Below are 21639 nucleotides of genomic sequence, written 5' to 3'. Positions count from 1 at the left end.
GAAGCATGCTCAAGATGAAGGTCAACATCCTAAGAATAGAGCGAGTCTCACTAAAAACTGTTTTAAAACTGTTTTTTTATGTGCTACTTCTTGTTTCAACATATCAGCCATAAATATATATGACAAAATACATTATCACTAAAATAAAAATAGTGAATATAGTGAAAATATCCTGAAACATCATGATGTTATAATCTAGGCCATATCCTTCACCATCCAAAGGACCTCTACACTGGTATATAAGCTTTGCATTGTAAAGTAAGTCACAATAAACATGCTGATTTAGAGCTGCCAAAAGTGTTTTTTTTTTGTATTGCATCACACTTAAAAAAAACTTTAGAGGGTTATTAACAGTGTATATACTGTAGGTCTACAAATCTGATTAAACTGCTGTAATATTTCCTTTTCTGTTCTGTTTAGTGAACCTAAACAAGTGTATTAAGGGTGAGTGCCTGATCACGTTAATCTAATTCATTCTCTCCTGCTTTAAACTACAGCCAGAACACCCTGAAAAATTGGAAGCACTTTAGGAAGGTAATTTATGATTAAATAAAAGGAATCTCAGTTTGTGTTAAGGCTGAAGAATAAAAAAAAATCTCAGACATTCTTTAGTTCATAAATAACAACTCATTTTCATAGGAGTCAAAACCATGTAAGCATGATAAAACATGTATTTTATAGTTCTATCTTTATAAGTTCATGAGTAAGGTATCTTTATAAGAAAAGCCAGCAGTTCCCTTCAGCTTTGCAAGTAGGTTTTTTTTTACTGAATAAGAACAAAAATGGTGCAAAAATGACCTCCCTATATTTCGGATAAGGAAAATCACTGACACATAAAAAAGCTCTATACAGGATGCTTAACTAAAACACAAGCCTATGTACTGAGATGCCCACTGACAAGTACTATATGTAAAAATGTACAATCCCGTTTTTATCCTATTTTGAAAATCTTCATTTATCAATTAATTTATTTTCCTTATTATTAGCATTGTTACAAAAAATATTCATTTTTGTGCTTTTAACTATTTGAATCTGGCAGCTGCTCTTTTTATTTGTTTCAGAACTTCATAATGAACGGTCCAAATTAAATGCTCTAGAATATAGAATTGACGTCTTTTTACATTGAGGTTCACTGAAAGTTAAGATACTTTTTTTCATTCTTTTGGAAATAGAAGATTTTTGTACAACAGCAATGTAATTTAAATATTAATTATTTAAAATATGTTTTGGTAATTTGGTCATTAAATATATATATATATATATATATATATATATATATATATATATATATATATATATATATTTAATGACCAAATTACCAAAACATATTATAAATATATATATATATATATATATATATATATATATATATATATATATATATATATTATAGATGACATATATATATATATATATATATATATAAATTATTACATAATGTTATTAAACATTATAAAATACCAGCACACAAACAACAGCCAAATAATATTATTGTAGAACTTTTGATAGTAGACCTAGGCGAGGTTTTTATTCCCGCCTTTTTTTTTCACTAAACAAACCATTAAACATAGAAACTTCCAATTTAAATAGAAGTAGTGTGCAAAAGCTTGGGCACCATGTTCGCATGACACTCTCATGACATGAGTTTAAATAAGAGAGAGACAAATTCTGAGTCTCTAAAGTACAGAGGCTCAGATATAAATACGTTTTTTAAATGCACATTTCAGACAACCGACTTAAAATAACATAGAATGTGCCACACCTTTTGCATGTCAGATTTGAGGTTTTAGTGTTTTCCAATGTTATTAATAAAACTGTTCTTATCCTTCAGTTTTTTTCTCATGGCAGAAGAAATTTTTCAAGAATATTTTATAGTTAATTGTTTCACAATTTTTGCTTGTGTTTGCATTATATTTTATTATTTAACTTTTACTGTCTTCAACAGTCTGTCTTTTGTTGTTTTTCTCAACTGAATATATATAGTACATTAGTTGTATGTGTATTTAAATATTCTGCATTTTGAATTGCAGTTAGATTGGTTTTAAAGGTGCTAAATAAATACATTTTACAACTGACTGACTGATTTTACTGGATGTGCCTAAACTTTTGCACATGACTATTTATTTTTGTTTACAAGAATGCGTTTTAAAAACCTAGAATGTAAGTCATTTTGGCACATTTCTTTTTTTTTTCAGTGGGCTTTTCTAAAGATTTGATGCCTTTCCACTGTAAAAAGAGATTAAATTCAGCCTCAAATGTAGATCTAAAAGTAAAACCATTACAGTTGACAAGCTGTATGACATTTGTTTTTTATATTTGGCCCTCACAAAATGTTTCAAGAAGGCTTATAGTCTTCAGTCTTAAACGACATTATGAACTATATGAGATGAACCGTGGAACTACATTGTGCTGGACAGGTTGACTGAAGTCATGCATGTGAAAAGGCCTAAAAGTTATACAGATATACAGCTTATTTACAAAAAAAATGAGAACATTTAAAAATTAGGAGTTTCTTTGATTTTACCAAATTGAAAACCTCTGGAATATAATAAAGAGGAAGATGGAAGATCACACGTTATCAAACCAAGCTGGACTGCTTGAATTTTTGCAGCAGGAGTGGCATAAAGTTATCCAAAAGCAGTGGGTAAGACTGGTGGAGAACATGCCAAGATGCATGAAAACTGTGATTAAAAACCAGGGTTATTCCACCGAATATTGATTTCTGAACTCATCAAAACTTTATGAATATGAAGTTGTTTTCTTTGCATTTTTTAGGTCTGAAAGCTCTGCATCTTTTTTGTTATTTCTGCTCTAACAAACAAATACTCTAAATGCTTTATATTTTTATTTTGAATTTGGGAAAAATGTTTTCCATATAAAATAAGGTCATGCATGTGAAAAAGCCTAAACGGTATCAGATATATTGTTCCATATTATTTCAGCTTTTAAATATGCGTTTCTTGTTTGTCTTAAAAAGGAACATTAAAGAACCCTCAAAGGAGCATTCACGTCTAAGGTAATTATGAGAAGAACCACAAACAGGTCTGAAATCACCACTGTTAAAAGTCTTGGCCACAGTGAAGCGTGCTCAGGATGAAGGTCAAAATCCTAAGAATAGAGCGAGCCTCACTTCCACAGACAGACAGACAGACAGAGAGAGGCTGGTAGACAAGGAGAGATGGTCACATGGGCCTAAAACTGGGACTTTGTAGGCCAGTTGAAGGCAGGGAGGAACTCACCTTGCCCACAAAGACCCAGCCTCAGACTCACCACACACACACACACTCACATACTTCATCCAGGACCTGGAGAAAGTGGAGAACCTGGCTTGGTTGGTCGTATTTAACGTCACAGAACCATCAACCTGCTCTCAGAGCAGGAGAACCCTCACTTACCCCCAAAATCTGCTCCACAGGGGTCCTGAACAGGTTCTGCTCCAGACAGACAGCAGCAGACACTACCAGGAGTTTCCACAGCTCCCAGTAGAAGCACGGAGGCTTCAGTAAGACCCAGATTAAAGCAGGACGATCACCAGCACCAGCAGCAGCACGCACACACTCGCACGCACGCACTCACACTGACACGCGCACACAGCCAGTAGCTTTAGGAAGAGCAGCGCCGCGCAGGTGACTGTCTGTCTGACTGTCCTTTCTTTACCTGAGAGCTCGCGGAGCTGCAGAACCGAGTCCGTGCAGCGCGAAGTTGCAGCTGAACTCCAGGCGTCCCTCCACCTTCCCTCTCTTCTCCATCCATCCTCTCCTTATTTGCGCGCGCCCCGCATTAAGAAACAGCCTCCGCAGGGACCCTACTTACAACACGAGCCCCCCCACGCCCCCGCCCGTGCCCCTCCGCCCCCCCCACCAGTCACAGACAGACCGGTAGCGCCCGGTGATCCGCCCGAGCGCCGCGCGGAGCAGCACAGAGCCCAGATTCCTCCGCGCTCTCGACTGCGCAAAGCCTGCTGCTGCTGCCCTGCCTGCTGCCGCGCGCGCCGATCCGCACACAGCGCCCCCCCGCGGGCGCCGCTGCGCACAGCCCCATGTGCTCGCTGTGGGGGAATCCTGCATTGCAGCGCTCCCTGGCGGTCCATCCCTGATCTATCTGTTTCTGTACTGTTAAAAAAATACAGCTCTGGAAAAAAAATGAGACCTCTTAAAAATTATGAGTTTCTTTGATTTTACCAAATTTAAACCTCTGGTATATAATCAAAAGGAAGATGGATGATCACACGCCATCAAATGAAGCTGAATTGCTTAAACTTTTGGCATAAAGTTATCCACAAGCAGTGTGTAAGACTGGAGGAGAACATGCCAAGATGCATGAAAACTATGAGTAAAAATCAGGGTTATTACACCAAATATTGACCAAATATTAATAATGCGTTCATTTTACTATAAATAGCAAAATCCTAGAAACTGATTAAAAAAATGAAGTTAATTTTTTTCCAGAGCTCTAAGTGTTTTTTAAGGAGAACTCCAGTGTTAAATTGACTTTGGGTGCAGTAAAACATGATAAAAAAAAGTATTAACCATTGTTAATAAGCCCACCTCCACATCTTTCCGAGATCCAGTAATTTTGTGCAGTTTGCCTAAACAGGCTAGAATGGGTTTGAACGGGGCATATTCTGTTATTCAGGACTAAAATAGCTCCACACCTCATTGGTAGAAATTTCAGCGCCTTAGTCCGTTGGACCACCCAGAGCTCATATCCCAAATAGTTGCAAAGATGTTGATATATACAAAGTGGTTGATAAGGTGTTGCTTAGTTGTTGCTAGGCAATTGCTATCATATCCCAGGAGGTTGCTAAGATGTTGCTACACAGATATGTACTCTATGGGGTTGCTGAAGTGTTGCTGGGCTTGCTGGGCAGGTTCTATTCTATCTCAAGTGGTTGGTGATATGGTATTCTATGTGGTTGCTGAAGTGTTGCTATGCAGTTGCTTTTGTACAAGAACGCTGCTGGGGTGTTGATAACAGTTGATTCGGTACTCTATGTGATTGTTAGGCAGTTATTATCCTATCCAAGATGGTTGTAGGTGTTGATAATCACCATAGTTTTTATCTTGTTTCTAATTGGCTGAACAGCAATTTCTATCTTTATTCCAATAGGTGCTAAGGTTATGCTAAGTGGTAGCTAGGTGGTTGCTATAAAATTCCAAGGGGTTACTAAGATGATTATGTAGATATGTTATGATACAAAATAGTATTATTGGTATTAAATATATACATATATATATATATATATATATATATATATATATATATATATATATATATATATATATATATATATATTAAAATAAAAACATCGATCATTTTGAAATAGGCTTAACAAGATTTCTGCTACGTTTTGTAGTTGGATAATGTAAATAGTTAGACTCTGAATGTGTGTATTATTATTTTGGTTCATGTGACTGACTCAGTTCTATGACACGTTTAAATAGCTTGATTTTTTTAAAATTAAAATGAACTCACACACCCTGTGTTTGAAAAAAAAAAGTAAATTAAACTAATAACATAATGATTCGTTAATTAAATATATCCAACTTATCAACTTTACATTTTTAGATGGATAATGTAAATAATTATATCCTGACTGTGTTTATTATGATTTTGGTTCATGTGGCAGTCTCAGTTCTATGATAAGTTTAAATAGCTTGATTTTTTAAAATGAAAATATCTTAGAATAAGAATAAGAATACCTTAAACGTCTAAGTGGGAAAAAAAAACATTTGAAACCATGTGTTATTTAACCAAGAATATTGAATGTAACCAGGCAGAGCTGCAGACAAAACTCCCATATAAAAAAGTGTATAAACTGTCCAAAAAGTACTTTAAAGTGAATGATGTCCTTCTTTCGATTAGTAATTAATATTCATTCAGAATAAATACAAAAAAACAAAAAAAAATAATATGTTACTTAAAAAAAATAATAATAAAACTAAAATGCAAGGTGCATTATTTGGATACAGACTCTTATTAAAAGAAAAAAAACATATAATAAACTAAAAACATAATTAATCATTAAGTAAATATACCGAACGCATACTGAGATTTCCGCTGTTTTTTTGTTGGATAATGTAAATAATTAAACTCTTTGTTTATTATGATTTTTGTTCATGTGACTGTAGAGACTCGGCCTCTGTCTGTGCGCATGCGCGCTGCGTGTATGCTCTGTGGAGTGAAGCTGAGATTTGCTCTCAGAGCTGAAGCGGGTCTGGGAGCGGGTTTCTCCGTCTCTTCCTCTCCTCCGCCCCCCTGGACCCACAGAACTCACCGGGCCGGATGTTTATCTCTGTAGGAGTGTGTGCGGTACCGCTGGGGATCCGGTGAGTGAGTTTAAACCCTATATAAAGTGGGCTGTATGGAGCCGGAGCTGCGGACAGCTGTCGGAAGTCTGAGGAATTGTTCCGTTCCACCTTAAATAGTGCAGCGGTTTTAGAGCAGCTTCAGCCTTATGTTCCTCAGTGTTTACTTTCTGTTTTATGTTAAACACCATCTGGCGTGTATTAGATAGGCATATTGTTTTCTTTAATAAATATATTAAAGAGTTTGGGGGCTTCAGTACTAAAGCCTAGGTCCAGTGTACGTGTTTATGTGTGATGTCATAAGGTCAGGTGGTGAGAATGACCTCAGCTGAACGCTAATACTGTCCCAACTGGTGCCAGGCTTTATTTACTTTATTTTACTGCAATGTAAACAGAATTACAGACCATATTCTTCATTCTGTGGTTCGGTTTGGATAAAAAACAAAGCAATATATTTTCAGAGTGAGGGGTCATTACAGTAAAGCCCAAAACATAAATTTAACAAAATTAAATAATCTTTTATACAGCTCTGGAAAAAAATAAGAGACCACTTCAGTTTTTGAATCAGTTTCTCTGATTTTGCTATTCATAGTTTGAGTAAAATTAACATTGTTGTTTTGTTCTATAAACTATGGACAAAATTTCCCAAATTCCAAATAAAAATATGTCATTTAGGGCATTTATTTGCAGAAAATGAGAAATGGCTGAAATAACAAAAAAGATGCAGAACTTTCAGACCTTAAATAATGTAAAGAAAACAAGTTCATATTCATATTTTTTTAAGAGTTCAAAAATCAATATTTGGTGGAATAACCCTGGTTTTGAATCACAGTTTTCATGCATCTTGGTATGTTGCCCACCAGTCTAACACGCCACTCTTGGATAACTTTATGCCAGTCCTGATGCAAAAATGTAAGCAGTTCAGCTTTGTTTGATGGCTTGTGATCGTCCATCTTTCATATGCCAGAGGTTTTTAATTCGGTAAAATCGAAGAAACACGTAATTTTAAATGGTCACTTATTTTTTCCAGAGCTATACTAATGGAAATATCGATGTTGATTAGGAAGTTCTAGTACATTGATATCTAGAATAACCCATAAAAGCTCAGACAGGTGGAAACTTTCTAGTTTCCCATCCTTATTATTTTAATACAAGCAGATGTAAACAGATTAATTTTATTTAGAATTAATGTTGAAGACATTTATATCCAGAATAAAATGTGTGCTTCCTTTCTGTAGCTTCTGTTGCTCTCATCTCTCTCTATTTACTTCTCTATTTCAGGAAGGAGTTTGTGTGTGAGGACTGTGGTGGTCTTCCTGCCAGTGGCTGTCCGGATGGTGTCCCCCAGTATGAAGGCGCTGGTGGATGCTATTTGGGCTGTGTGGAGCATCGGAGTGTACATCTATGACTACATCAATACCAGTGCCATGGAGGAGCGCATACACAATCTGGAGAGTGTCATCACGGTCCACCAGTGTGTTATTGGCCTGCTGACTGCTGGACTGGTGGGGCTGTTCACCTACATACTGCTTAGGAAGCACTAAAGAAGGAAGAGGAGAAGGAAGGTGGCCATTTCTCTGTGGTAACTGAGCAGATGTCAGTGTTAATTGTACAGGTTATGTCCAGCTGTGGTCACATGCTAAAGGGATTTTAACATATCAGCTTAATTAGCTCATTAATATTACCACCAACGTGCTTAATTTAATTAGCAGTTTCTACATTTTATACAACCATCCACATTTTCACCATCCCCAGGTCCATAGTTGAACAATATCTGCATTGTCGTCAGTTTCGTACCACACACCCTGGCAGTTTTTGCACAGAATCATAAATCTGACCAAAATTTAATAGAATTATAATGAATATTCAGTACCATTTTCACAGTAGCGTCACATTTTATTTTTTTTAGTTTAGTTTAAGTTCTACTATACAATTAACTTACAAATAAATTAGAGCATGTTTGCTGTAATATCAGTATGATTATTCATAATAATGTACAACATTCCTAGGCAGTTCAATGGCCATATTCTGCAATCTGCACTGTCTACAGCCCAAGAACAGATATCTGTGGATACCAGGTTCTGCAGGAACATTAAATAACAGCCCAACTGTGGTTCTTACCGTTCATAGTGTGACACCACAGTGCCGTCTGTGAACAGGAGCTAAACCAGGATCAGATCAGCAGTGAAGAAGATCACCGGGCTGTAATTGAAGCTATCTTTAATAGACTCTAACTTAAAATGTGTAATATTTGTTGTATCATTTGACAGCTTGGTTAGGACCAACCATTGGTTTGGACTCACAGGAGCACACCAAGACTAGATATTTCCACAGTACTGAACCAGGGGAGTGCATTATAAAGTGTCCTTAGTCCCTAACACGTTTACTGAACTACTGAACAACTACCATTGCGTAGCATTTGATTGTGTATTTATAACTTATTGTTTTTATTTATTAGCCTTTTCATTCGGTAACGAGGTCAAATGTTGTTTAATCACAATGGTGGTGTCAAAAAAATTGATTGTACTACTTTATTAACAGTTCTGTCATATTTGTATTATTATTTATTTTGTTTTGATTAAAACAATCCCCTAGCTTTAAGAACTCATTAGAAAGGGCATGTTAAGGGTTCTAATTCACTGACACTAAATTAGTGCAATCACAGTATAGTATAAAATTATTACTTTTATATAAATACTTATTAAAAGTCTGTATACTTTGAATGGACGAATAAGTCATATTTTATTTAACTGCAAACACAGTTGTGCCACCTCTTAGTAGAGACTATGCTAATATCCAAGGTCCCATTTTCCTAAATTTCCTTGTAAATTGAAAATTGAAAAATGTAAAAACAGTGGGGTTTGGGGTGAAATTTTGGTTTGCTGTAAAAAAAAAAAACTTGCTCTGATTTGAGGATGTTGAGGAGTCAGAATACAAATAAAGCCATTTTATTTGTTTTCCAATCCCAAAAGTGAACTAAGATGTGTCTTTTGAGTCAAACAAATTTCAAAAACAATTTCAAAAACATTTCAAAAGCCTATTTTAGGTCCAAAATGTTCTCTAAACAGTGTTTAGAGCTATAGACATCGGATTCAATTCACCACCACTTTTTTCAATTCTGAAATGAAACATTTCACACCAAACCCACTAAATGACTGACTATATCTTGACCATTTAACTATGCAGAGATTAATAGGGTTCTCATTTGCGCTAAACTTAAACTGAATGAAAGCAGTACTGTTGTACAGTTCTCTTGATAGATGAGCAACTGAAGTCTCTATATTAGTGGGCCTGTGTGAATCACTTTGCGTTCTATGGGATGAAGACAGTGTTATCTGTGAAAGCACATGAATGTAAATGTACTGAAGCACTAAACCGATAACTTACCTCAAACCTTAGTGAATAAGCAAACAGGTTGTTTTGTTTACTTGTGTCATTTGAGATTTGCGCACTTGAGGGCTAAAATAGAGTACAAAATTAAATCAAAAGTCCCCTCTGAATTCTCTTCATATTCAACTCAACAATAAAATGTTTATTTGTGAAAAGTGTGAGTCAGAACATTTTGTTTGAAAGATGCAATCAAAAAACAAAACAAAAACTAATGCAACTTTAGTTGTTTCCAAAATATATAACGCAATCAAACACATACCTAGAGGACCGGGCTTTAACTGAAATATCCCGGTTAGATTTATTTAGTTCAAAGGTTTGGGTCAGTTATCAATCTTTTATTATTATTATTATTATTATTATTATTATAATAGCTCAACACTAAATCTAGCATCCAATTTCTGTTGTATTTAAGTATTTTGAAAAAAGGAATTTACTGTAATTCATGTAATAATCAATGATAACTAATATACTGTAATTATGTTTACAGTATATAAAGGCACCTTTGTTGAAATCTAAGCATAATTTGAACAAATAAGCATTTTATATATTAATTGTATGTAGTTTTTATTTATTTTAGTTTGCTAACAGTTAATTAAAACAAGAGAACCAGAGCCTCTGAAACAACATTAATCTCAAAGAAATTGCTTTTATATTATTTAAAATGCTGATCCCAAACTTTTAAACATTAGTGGCCACTTTATTGGAAACGCCCCTCTTGAAACTCCATGTTGCTGGCGTACAGTGTGTGTTAGCCATTTTATAGGCTTTTGTTAACAAACAGAATACAAACCTAAATTAATCAGAGACCCCTGTGGTCAGAAACCAATGAATTATACATTGCTGTACACACAGAAATACACTACATGTCCACGTATTTGTAGACACACCTTCTAATATATGCATTTAGTAGTAGTTGTTGTTGTTGTTTTTGCTGGAACAAATGTGCAAATGCTCACATATAGATTGCCTAGTCTAATACAAATAGAACAGGACTCTTTGGAGCACATAAACATGAACCTATAAGTACCATGCCTATTGTCAAAAATGGGCCAGAGGAATATAAACCTCTTTTTGGAATGATGGTGTTTCATCCTATACTTTTAGGACATGTTCAGGAGGTGATCATCCAAGATCTTAAGCTCACAAATGCTCTTCATTGAGTGCTTTCAAATCTTCACAGGAATGCTCCAGAATAGAGGAGAAAGCCTTCCTTGAACAGCAGAAATCATTACTCACTCAAACAAAAGCAGTGTACATTTTTATACCCTTGGGTTATAAACAACATAAATATGTCTCTCAATATTTGCTTTAGCTCATATAGTGTATAAGGTAGCAGTTTCTAATAAAGTGGCCAGAGAGTGTGTATAGAAACTAGGTTTGTGAAGATGCTGAACGATGTTTGAGGAGCAGTCGGAGATTCAGGTCGTCTTCAGCTCTATATGTGCCCTGTCTGCAGGAGTGTGTACTGTGTTGTGAAGCGCTCGACACACTCTCCCTCTAGGCTCTTCATGGCCCTCCAGTGAAGCTTTCCACAGTTCTCTGGGCTTCCATGTGCCCCCAGCTCTTCACGGATGTAATCCATCCACAGATCTATAAAAATAAATACATAAATTAAAACTAATGTGCTATCATTTTAATGAGGTTACTGTAATAAAGCTATGGCACTAATGTGGTCCACATATAACTGGCGGGAATTTAACATCCCACCGATTAGCATGGTGCCAACATCGCATGCCTGAAACATTTAACTTTACCTCCTAGACCTCCTGATGGTTTAAGGAATCGCTAATGGTTGTTTTTGGGTGTTTTTTTTTTTACACTATATCTCGCTGTTATTTATAAGCATGGAAACATATAGCATAACTAAAAATAGTAGCAGCATCTTGAAATTATTCTTCTTTTAGAAAAAACAGGTGCCTGTAGAGTGTCAGAAAGCACATATTTAAAGGAGAAATATGGTTTAAATGAATTTGAAATGCAGTGAAACAAGATAATGAGAACAAACTGTTGTCAAAAAGCACACCTCCATTTACCCTCAGCTTTTAGCCGATGCTCCCAACAGGCTTACAATGATATTGATGGGAGCATAGCACTTCCTATACAAAGAAATCACTATTTTTACTATCATTAACAAGCTCAAAGTAGCTCCACACTTCATTGCTTGAATTTAAGGGCCCTGACATTTAAAAAGGGGCACTGAAAACTATGAAAGTACACAGGTAGTTTATATATATATATATATATATATATATATATATATATATATATATATATATATATATATATATATATATATTTATATATATATATATATATATAAACACTACAGGCATAGCCATCTTAAAATCAAGTAAAAAAAGTCGAACTGACAAGCACAAATGAATAGGTAGAATAGAGGAACAGATTGCAAATTTTACTCAGTGGAAATGCTTTAATAATACTGTGTGTTTAATAAACTACCTGTGTACTTTCGAAGTTCTTAGTGCCTTGTTTAAATGTCAGGGCCCTCAGAATTCTACAAATGAAGTGTGGAGCTATGTGAGCTTGTTCATGGTGTAAAAATCGTGATTTCTTTGCATGGGCGGCGCTATGCCCCTATTACTAGTATTGTAAGCCTGTTGGTAGCATGGGCTAAAAGTGCTGTATTTGGAAGCGCTGGGGGTGAATGAAGTTTTTACTCGTTATCATGTTTCACTACACCCCAAGTCTTTTACAACAAATTTCTCTGTTAAAGCTCCACTAGGTAGGATTGAGATTTTGTGCTGGTGGGCTCCCCCTACAGTTGTAGAGTGTAATAAATGTTTCAGGCGGATTAGTTTCTCTTTCTCGTTTTCTGGCTTTCACAGACATATTCGGTCTATTTCCAGCTTCTGCCAGAGTTTCTGTATGTTAGTTTGTAAAGAATGAACCAGTAGTCCTTGTAGAACTGTTAGAACTAAAGGACGGAAAGCGGGTCGCAGTTCAAAAATTAAAAATCAAGGAAATCCTACCTAGTGCTCAGATTGAAAGACATTACAGATTATTGCCTGAATGAAAATTCTTCATAGCTCCATAGCTTTTAAACTAAAGAAGCAACAGACATGTCTTGGCTGAGGGACTGCATTTATAGAAAGGGCAAAACTATTTGACATTTAGAGCTGAACTAGCACTTTAAATGTGTTGACAGACTGATTTAAATATTTTTCTTCAGTCAAACTCACCATCGTCAGAGGAGCCAAACTCACGCAGTGCTCGCTCATAGTAGTCTCTCAGATTACTAATCTTTGGATTCTCCTGAAACATAGAAAAACATAACTGTAAACCTACATTATTAACTAAAAAGTTTCATTATCATTCAGTTATATTTAAAACCTTCACATTATTCTTTAACTCACCTGTTCTTTCTCAATCTGAACCATCTTGGTAAAGAAGGTCTTGGTGAAGGGTCTGTGCTCATGCAGGCTGGGGGTACAGTGTTTAGGTTAAAAGTGTTTTATATAAATTTTGATTATTATGCTACAGTGTATGTGAGTGTATGCATGTACCTTTTGAATGTTTTCCTGGCTTTTTTATAGCCCCCAGTTTTGAAGGCCCATTCCAGGTAGGTTTCCTTCAGCGCTGTTGAAATGGCTGGAACTGGTGATAAAAGCGCTTTCTGAAACAAAGATAGATGAATTTAGTTTTCACCATCCACACACTGGCCACTTTATTAGAAACCTCCACATTACAGCTCTACATTAGTGCTCAATCTGTTGATGCAGTTGGTCATTGGTCAGTTTCTGAAACACAGGACCACCTGTGAGTTTGCTAAGCCTTTTTTATTAAGTTGTGTTGTTGCTGAAGATCTAAACAATTGTAGTAGCATTCCTACTACAGATCCAGAATCAGATCTAAACCCAAAAACCATCCGCTGCAGCTTTTACCTGAAACAGAGCTTCTGTCTCCTCCTGAGTCTGAGACACCATACTCCACTCAGCCTGAAGCTGCCACAGAGGCAGACTGTCCTGCAGAGGACATGGAGAGAGGTGACAGGTTAATAAAGCTTCATGTATTCAAGTCAATAATAATAATAAATAAATAAAATAAATCTGAAATAAAAAATAAATAAATATTGCCCATTGTGCTTAATTAGCAAGAGTAGCCCATTACTATAATGAGCTGCAATGTTCACTTTGCCTAAGAACAGTTTATTAGAACATTTAAATATCTCTACTTTCCAATGCCAATTGATTTTTTCTTAATAATTATACTCGCTGCATAATATTATTACATCACTAAAATCCTAAAATGACAAGAATACAATTTATTACAATTATTTCTAGGACTACATATTGTCCAAAATCATGGTTTTCAGAACTAGGGATACCCTTCCTCCTCTAGTCAAAACAATTTAAAAATAACTTATTTAAACCAGGGGTTCTTAACCTGGGGGTTGCATTATATTACTACTAAATCAGACTGCCATTCTTCTCAACCCTTTGACTGAACTTGATTCAGGTTCTTGTATGTGTGTTGTAGGTCTGCACATCCAGGTTTGCTTAAAAACTGAGTGCATTTTAGAAAGTAGAAGTGGAAGATGATGTGCAAAAATGTCCAATTTTAGAAACCACAGAAAAGAATGTGTGTGCCTCAGTGTAAACTTAACCAGTACATTACATAGGTTAATTTATTAGTTTTCTCTTGTTTTTTTTATTTTATTTTAGAAGTAGCGACAACCATCTGTTTTGGTAAAGGGAAAAAGTTGCAAAATACAGCTCTGGAAAAAATAAAGAGACCAATTCATTTTCTGAATCAGTTTCTCTGATTTTGCTGCTTATAGCTATATGTTTGAGTAAAAGGAACATTGTTGTTTTACTCTATAAACTACGGAACATTTCTCCCAAATTCCAAATAAAAATAGTGTCATTTAGAGCATTTATATACAGAAAATTAGAAATGGCTGAAATAACAAAAAGGATGCAGAGCTTTCAGATCTCAAATAATGGAAAGAAAAGGTTCATGTTCATAAAGTTTCAGAATTTCAGAGTTCAGAAATCAATATTTGGTGGAATAACCCTGGATTTTAATCACAGTTTTCATGCATCTCGGAATGTTCTCCTCCACCAGTCTTACACACTGCTTTTGGATAACTTTATGCCAATATGATCATCCAGGTCCAATTTGGTAAAATCAAAGAAACTCATCATTTTTAAGTGGCATTCTTTTTTTCCCAGAGGTGTATTTTGTTAAGCAAAAAAGGTTAAGAACCCCTGATTTATACCAATACTTATTTATACAGCCACAGTAGTAGTAATAGTAATAATTCTAAATCAATCCTGACATATCTTAAAGTAGTGGATTATTCAAATGACATTGGGATGTAGAGAACAGCAGTAAATTGTTATTATACATTTTTTGTCTGTTCTTATGCAAGCAAAAATGTTTTATTGTGCATCTATTGTACAAGAGATGCACAAATCAGGGCGTTCATGTTTATAATGATCTGTTAGAGGGATGTAAATCAGTACAGAGGACTAAATAGGCCAGGCTGCAGTAGTGCTGGTGTTATGAGTGGATGTCCCATTTAAAAGCAGCTGTTCTTCAGCCGATACCTTGGGATTCACATGGTTTAGTGCTTCTTGGAATAGAAGCCCCGCCTCCACTCGCTCCAGACTGACCAACGTCTGCAAGCTTAGATGCCACGTCTCCACTGATTGGCTGAAGCGTTTAGTGGCTTCTATAGCGACCTGGGCAGCAGATTCTGTTTCCCCGGATGATAGTAGCACCTGTAGCTGCAAGGAGAGACAGACAGTGATGGCCTACATTCCTCAACCACACTACTGGAGTACTGAACTACTTAAAATAAAAAAAAAAACAAACGATGTGATAGTGATAAAGGGGTAAAATTTTAATGCAGTATGAATTAGCAGCACATGTGATTTTACAGACTGACAGTATTAACTGTGGACTGATATTAATCCAGTATATATCTGCAGTATGTGTAGTTTATAAAGAGACAGTAGTATTTGTAACATGATTTTAAACCAGTATGAATCTGCAGTATGTACAGTTGTTAATAGTTTGAATGTAGTAATTGAGAGGTAGTTTAATCTAGTATGAATCTGCAGTGCATTTGTTTTTACAATCTGACATTACTGACTGTGGTGCGATTTAAATTTTATTTCACAATGATATTAGCACTCTGTGCACAGATTTAAGTATCTTAAGTGTTCTTACCCAGGTCTTGTAGAAAGATTCCTGCAGCATTGAGGCATCATGAGCTCTCTGAAATACCCCAAGCAGCCGCTCTTTTCTCTATGCAATTCACACATTAGATGACAGAAGTTGTACAAAACTGGATTAGGACAATTTCTCATTATTTAATTTTTTTAAATAAGCTATTAGCAAGCCTTCTTTGAGACAGCTCTGTGGATATTTACCTTTTCTTTCAGCTCAGAGATGTTGGTTTTCCTCTTAAATCTGTCCAGACAAAACGTAACGTAACACATCCACATGGGCTCTGCAGAGAAACAGAATAACAGAAATTCATTTTACTTTATTTACACCAAAATAGCAATACGCCAGAAATTTACCTAAGCACACCTCACTTCCAGACCACCACGTCCATCAGCGTAGATATGTTCATAAACTCTGTTGCTATTTTAACAGCGTAGGTGCAGAGTGTGAAAATAGCGTGACTGTTGGCAGGGTGTAAGATAGCAATGAGCACAGTGCCCCAGTGTGGCAAAAGTGCATATGTAACATAAAAATGTGTAATAACAGTATCTATGGACTGATAACCTGTGTAATAGTGGTCTCTGTAGCATAATAGCTGGTGTTAAAGTAGTCTGTGGCATATTACCTGCATAATAGTCTGTGGCATAATACCTATGCACTCCTTGCTTGTTGTCTAAATGACAAAGTTCACTGAAATGTTGAGGTGTGCAGAGATTAACTGACATGCAGAGCTTTTAATTTTAGCTGTGCAGATGGCTATATATATATATATCCTCTTGAGACCATGTGTCCTCGTATGGGGACATTACATTTCTGCTTCTGTGCACCATGATACTTTTATATGGTTTAAGTACTGACCCATTGGCCTCATAATGAGACACTATCCGTACTATCTAGTGGTCACATGACAAAATTACACTCAATTGATTGAAAACAAGATGACGGGAATCCCAGTCAAACGTTTCTACAGCCAGTCCAGACAGAAACATAGGCTTGGTGAAAAGTCATTGAATTTTATGTTTAAAACTAGTTTATTTACTTAGTGTCAAAAGCTAAAATTAAATGTTTGGACAAATTGGTTTCTACTGATCACAAATGTCAAGGATAAATTTTATGTTAAAATAAACTTCTGTCCACATATGAGGATGATGTTTTTGTACAAGAAGTTGTTTTTGAAAAAATACAGTTCAGTTTTTATACTAGTCCTACTAAACCCAAATAGCTAGGAGAAATAAAAAATGCACACAAAGCAAAAGTCCAGGTCTCAGGAGGTTTATCTATCTATCTTTATCTAAAATATAAAAACAAAAAATAGCATTAAAAACCTAGGCCTACATCACAGACCATTTTTTTAGCCTGTTCCGACAGGGCCTGAGGAAAGTGGTGGGAAATCTCGGCCCGAGTCGGGCTTGGACTCAAGCAGAGAATCTAAACTCTAATCCCACATAATAACAGTCAATTAACAGTAACTACAGTAATAATCATGTTTATTCGTGCATTACCTGTGTTAAGGTTCTTTACTCCTTCCTCATAAACAGCACAGCAGCGCTCCTCTCTGCGGTTGGCGTCCGAGGCTCGGCCACGAGCGTCCTGCAGTTCAGGAGCTCCAGCAGCGTCCAGCTCTCTCCGGGCCATGAAGTCCCACGTTACAGAGTCGTCAGTGTGCTCTGTCTGCAGGCTGAACATGGCTGAGGTTAGTTTAGTTTAGTTTAGTTTAGATAACGCAGTTACAATTTTGGTGTTCCTTAACTGAGAAAAGCATCTATAAAAACACATTACACACATGACTATACATCTGAATTTAAATACCGTAATTAAATATCACAAGCTCTGGCATGTATTTATGTTTTTATACAGTTTACAGAAAAATAAAACTCTGTCTCACTCTTGGAGGATGGTTTCCTGCAGCTCCTTTGTGAAATCAAAAATAGCTGCAATCTGAAGTAACGACAGCATGAACTCCGCCCCTGTGGAGGTGAGAAATTAATATTTAGATGCTAATGCTCTTCAATTCTGAATAAAATACATTTAAACTGGTTTGGAGAAGAAAATGCAGAGTAAACACCTTTGATTTTCTGTGTAGCATTTCTGTAAACCACCTCAGCCAGTTTACCACTTAGGATCTCTGGAGAGAACTCGTATTCACCCTGCAGAATCACATGATCAAACAGCTTTAAGGTTTATTTAACAGTAAATTGGAATCTTTTACAACAACCAGTCATGTGGCTAACAGCTATTCTGCGAGATTTGACTTGTATGTAAAGACTTGAAAAAGAAGTTTTAAACATACAACATCCATTTTGGCCTGTTCCAGTTCTTCCTGCTGCTTCCTTAGTTTCTCAGCGTGCATTAGCTCCATCCGGAAATACTACCCCAAACACAAAAACACACACATACATATTAAATCAGCATAAAGGCACTTTTAAACTGATCAAGCTGGTCAAAACTGGTCAAGTTTTACAATCGAACCTGCTTATATTAATTATGACTTTCAGACTTCCTGGAACTTAAAAAAATAATCAGATACATTAAAATTAGGCTGACCAATCATAGCTAAGCTCCACCAAGCAGTGCTTAATCATCATGGCCGTGGACCAAATAAATGAGCCCGAGTCAGGAAGCAGAGGGAAAAAAACAACAACAACAACAACAAAAAACTTATGCTCTGATCAGAACACGGGCTATAAAACTGCAGAGTTTAAAGAACATATATATGTTTCAGAGCTGAGCTGAAAAGCATTTTATCTAATCATTTTATTAAGTTTGTCTCGGTACATCCTAGAGCTAAAAACTACAACTCTTCTCTCACTGTTGAGCACTCACATAGAGGAGGAAATGAAAGAGCAGAAAAAGGAGCAGAAAGTAACCTGTTGATTACTTAACATGTAGAGTGCTTCGTTATTAGTAATACAGTGACTATCTTACCTCCTGATAGACCTTTTTATTTTCTGGGTGGAAGCGAAGAGCGCGCAGGAAGAGATGACGAGCACTCTCTGATGAACCACAGTCCTCCATCTGACATTTAGCAGCCATAATCCATAAACCTGCCCATATAATTACAGCAGTATTATTCTCTGTAGTAAAAAAAGTCTCTAACTTAGTAAGTGGGGTAAAAACACTGTGGAAAGGTAATTTAAAACATTAAGATGTCAAAGTCAATCAGAACAAATTTGGTATGAAAGTATGAGTAAAAACTGTTCACTGTTCATAAATGGAATCAGATGTCTGAACATCTAAAAGCTCCCTCATAAATTTACACCAAATGTTTATGAACACACACAGTACACTGTCTGATTACCAGGAGCGGCATGTCAGCACACATTCTATTCACAACCACTGTAAAGAAGATTTAATTATGAGGATGAATTTGATCAATTGTTTAATGTATTGTGTTTTTCCAGTAATCTACATTGGTCCGTTCGTTATAACATTTTATTTTTCGTTATCAAAACTTGCATTTGCACAAGTAAAACATTACTTGGTTTGTCGGGGTGGATGGCGAGCACGGAGGCGAAGACCTTGCTGAGTTGACCTTTTGTCCCCTAGAAAAAAAAAAGGAGGAAGAAGAAATTCCATTTTAAGAGCCCAGAAGCACTGAGAGACTTCTGCATTCAGAAATAAAATAAAAAAATCTCAATAGTGTAATACTGAGATACACACCCATTTCTTACTGAAGGCGATGTGCGAGAGCCACAGCTGGACATCTTCCTGAATGAAAATAAAAGAACATAAACATTTGAAAACATTTGAAAAAAACATTTTAAATAATCCACATCGTCATAAAATGAAACAATTCATACCTGCCACTTTGAAGTAGCCCTTCTGAACACACTGATGATGCCATGGATTATGGAATGCTCAATCTCCTCTCTTTTGAAGTGGTAACCAATTCGCTGAAAACATCAAACAAAAGGGAAAAGGTCAGGGTTGCCAGGTTCATTCCTAAACAGCATAGTTTTTTGACCATGTGCTGCTAATCAACTACATTTTAATTATATGATTGTAGACATTTACTAGATGTTTTAAAGTGCCTATAAAAAGGAAAGTCACGTTTCTCTTTAATTCATTTAGTGTGATATAATGTTTGGTAGAGTTTGAGGTTACTTACAGCCCTTCTCTTCTTGATGAGCTCCAGCACGTTTATTTCATACTAGTGAGGTAAAAAAAAAAGACCAGTTAGAAATCATTCTGTAAACATTCAGTGTGGGGAAAGGTGAAAATAGAGTTTTTTCTGTTCTGAATCTCACCTGAATATATGAAATGAAGTCCTCTTTGCTCAGCACTGTCCTGTGGAGCTTATATTCCATAGCCGTGGACTTTTTCAACATAGACCTGAAAGGAAAAACGTCATGTGATGCATCCATTTCAGTGATAAATGAGGAAAATGCTGATATTTTAAAGTTACGTATGTTTACAACAAAATTTTAAAAATCAAATTTAATGCTTTTAAATTGCATTTTAAACAGAAGGACAATTACCAAACCCACTCACTAGTAATGCCCCAAACACTAGGAGGGTGAAGTGCTGACACAAAATAATGTCTTAGTTTAACTGGAGCTCTGCATAATTATTATAATTATAAAATATTGAGAATCAAATAAGGAAAAAAAGTATTGTTTATCATTATACTCAGAAATATTGTGTTTTAAATTGAACTTGGGCTAACAAACTGTTGTGTGCACTTTTGTAGCTAATTTTGTTTAACACTTAATTCAAACATTTTAATTATTACAAAAAATAAAAACGTACAATGCGCAGGAATTGGCAAATGATAAAAAGAAAAAAATTCATCTGCACTTTAAGTATGTCTAAATGCAAATGTAAGGAAGACAAACATAGAGTTTCAATTAGTACACGTATTAAATTGCAATACTATGCCTCTAAAGTATAAATTTAACAACAACAAAAAAATATTAATAATACAGTATTGAGGACAGGCTCATGTGATAGCTACCATAGGTTAATTAACCCATATATCTCCATATATAACTACCTAACATTTATGCTACGTGTAACGTTTTTACATTAAGCATCGAACCAAAATACCATGTACCGTCACGCAGGTTACATGTGAGTGATCAAACAGCTGCACTGATCAGTCTTTGATTAGATTAGTTTGATTGTTTAGTCAGGTTAACACCGGCGCTACTCACTTTACTTCTTTCTTGGTGAAGAGTCCCACTCTCTCCAGCTGCTCAAGAGCCGGAATCCGGTCCTCTAGACGCTGCTGGACGTAATCAGCCATTTCAGAGCGATTTATTCAGAGTTTAATAAAGACTTATAAAGACTTATGGAGTCTAGACGCGGATGATTTGAACACAGATCGGTTTATTTCTCCGCTTCACATCCTACACACGTGTGTAAACGGAGCGGGGGGATCCGTAGGCTCACTGGGTCCTCCTTCCAAAGGCGTCCGTGTGGAAACACTTATGGTGGTAAATACATCCTGTTAACTGATCCGTTTTACTGCGGTTTTTGTTTGAAAAAGGCATTCATTTTTATTATAAAAATATATATTGATTGGAATAAAATATGTAACATTTTATTTGTTTTTATTATTTTTCTTTATTTTAGCTTTACTCGAACTTTAATCATTTTATTGAACCTATCTGCAAAACAGATGCATAATTTCTTCTTTTTTATTATTTATGCCTTATATTATAATTCATGCTTGTTTTGTGTGTTTTTATGTGTTTATATATGTCATAAATGAGGCCAAATATTAAAACCACGACTCCGTTTCCAA

The 21639-nt window shown here is 35.7% G+C and overlaps 1 protein-coding gene and 1 long non-coding RNA gene across 2 annotated transcripts; one reads left to right on the top strand and one right to left on the bottom strand.

Annotated features, from left to right (window-relative positions):
- Nucleotides 1–6118: 6118 nt before the first annotated feature.
- On the top strand, nucleotides 6119–9856 carry LOC111193707 (uncharacterized). Its single transcript, XR_002650643.2, has 2 exons — nucleotides 6119–6329; nucleotides 7590–9856. It is a non-coding gene; the product is annotated as an uncharacterized LOC111193707 (long non-coding RNA).
- Nucleotides 9809–21316, bottom strand: utp6 (UTP6 small subunit processome component). Its single transcript, XM_007257102.4, has 19 exons — nucleotides 21047–21316; nucleotides 20141–20225; nucleotides 20002–20043; nucleotides 19694–19786; nucleotides 19554–19601; nucleotides 19372–19435; nucleotides 18819–18937; nucleotides 18184–18261; nucleotides 17959–18040; nucleotides 17779–17860; nucleotides 17396–17571; nucleotides 16097–16176; nucleotides 15894–15971; nucleotides 15269–15448; nucleotides 13601–13681; nucleotides 13223–13332; nucleotides 13073–13139; nucleotides 12899–12971; nucleotides 9809–11288 (listed from the first exon to the last, which is right to left on the bottom strand). The coding sequence occupies exons 1-19, from the start codon at nucleotides 21136–21138 to the stop codon at nucleotides 11134–11136; spliced, it is 1785 nt and encodes a 594-aa protein (XP_007257164.3). The 5' UTR covers nucleotides 21139–21316; the 3' UTR covers nucleotides 9809–11133.
- Nucleotides 21317–21639: the final 323 nt, after the last annotated feature.

This window comes from Astyanax mexicanus, chromosome 5, assembly GCF_023375975.1.
Source record: "Astyanax mexicanus isolate ESR-SI-001 chromosome 5, AstMex3_surface, whole genome shotgun sequence".
NCBI classification, from domain to species: domain Eukaryota; kingdom Metazoa; phylum Chordata; class Actinopteri; order Characiformes; family Acestrorhamphidae; genus Astyanax; species Astyanax mexicanus.
Note: the sequence above shows the minus strand (reverse complement) of the source record. Positions and strands in the feature narration are given on the sequence as shown.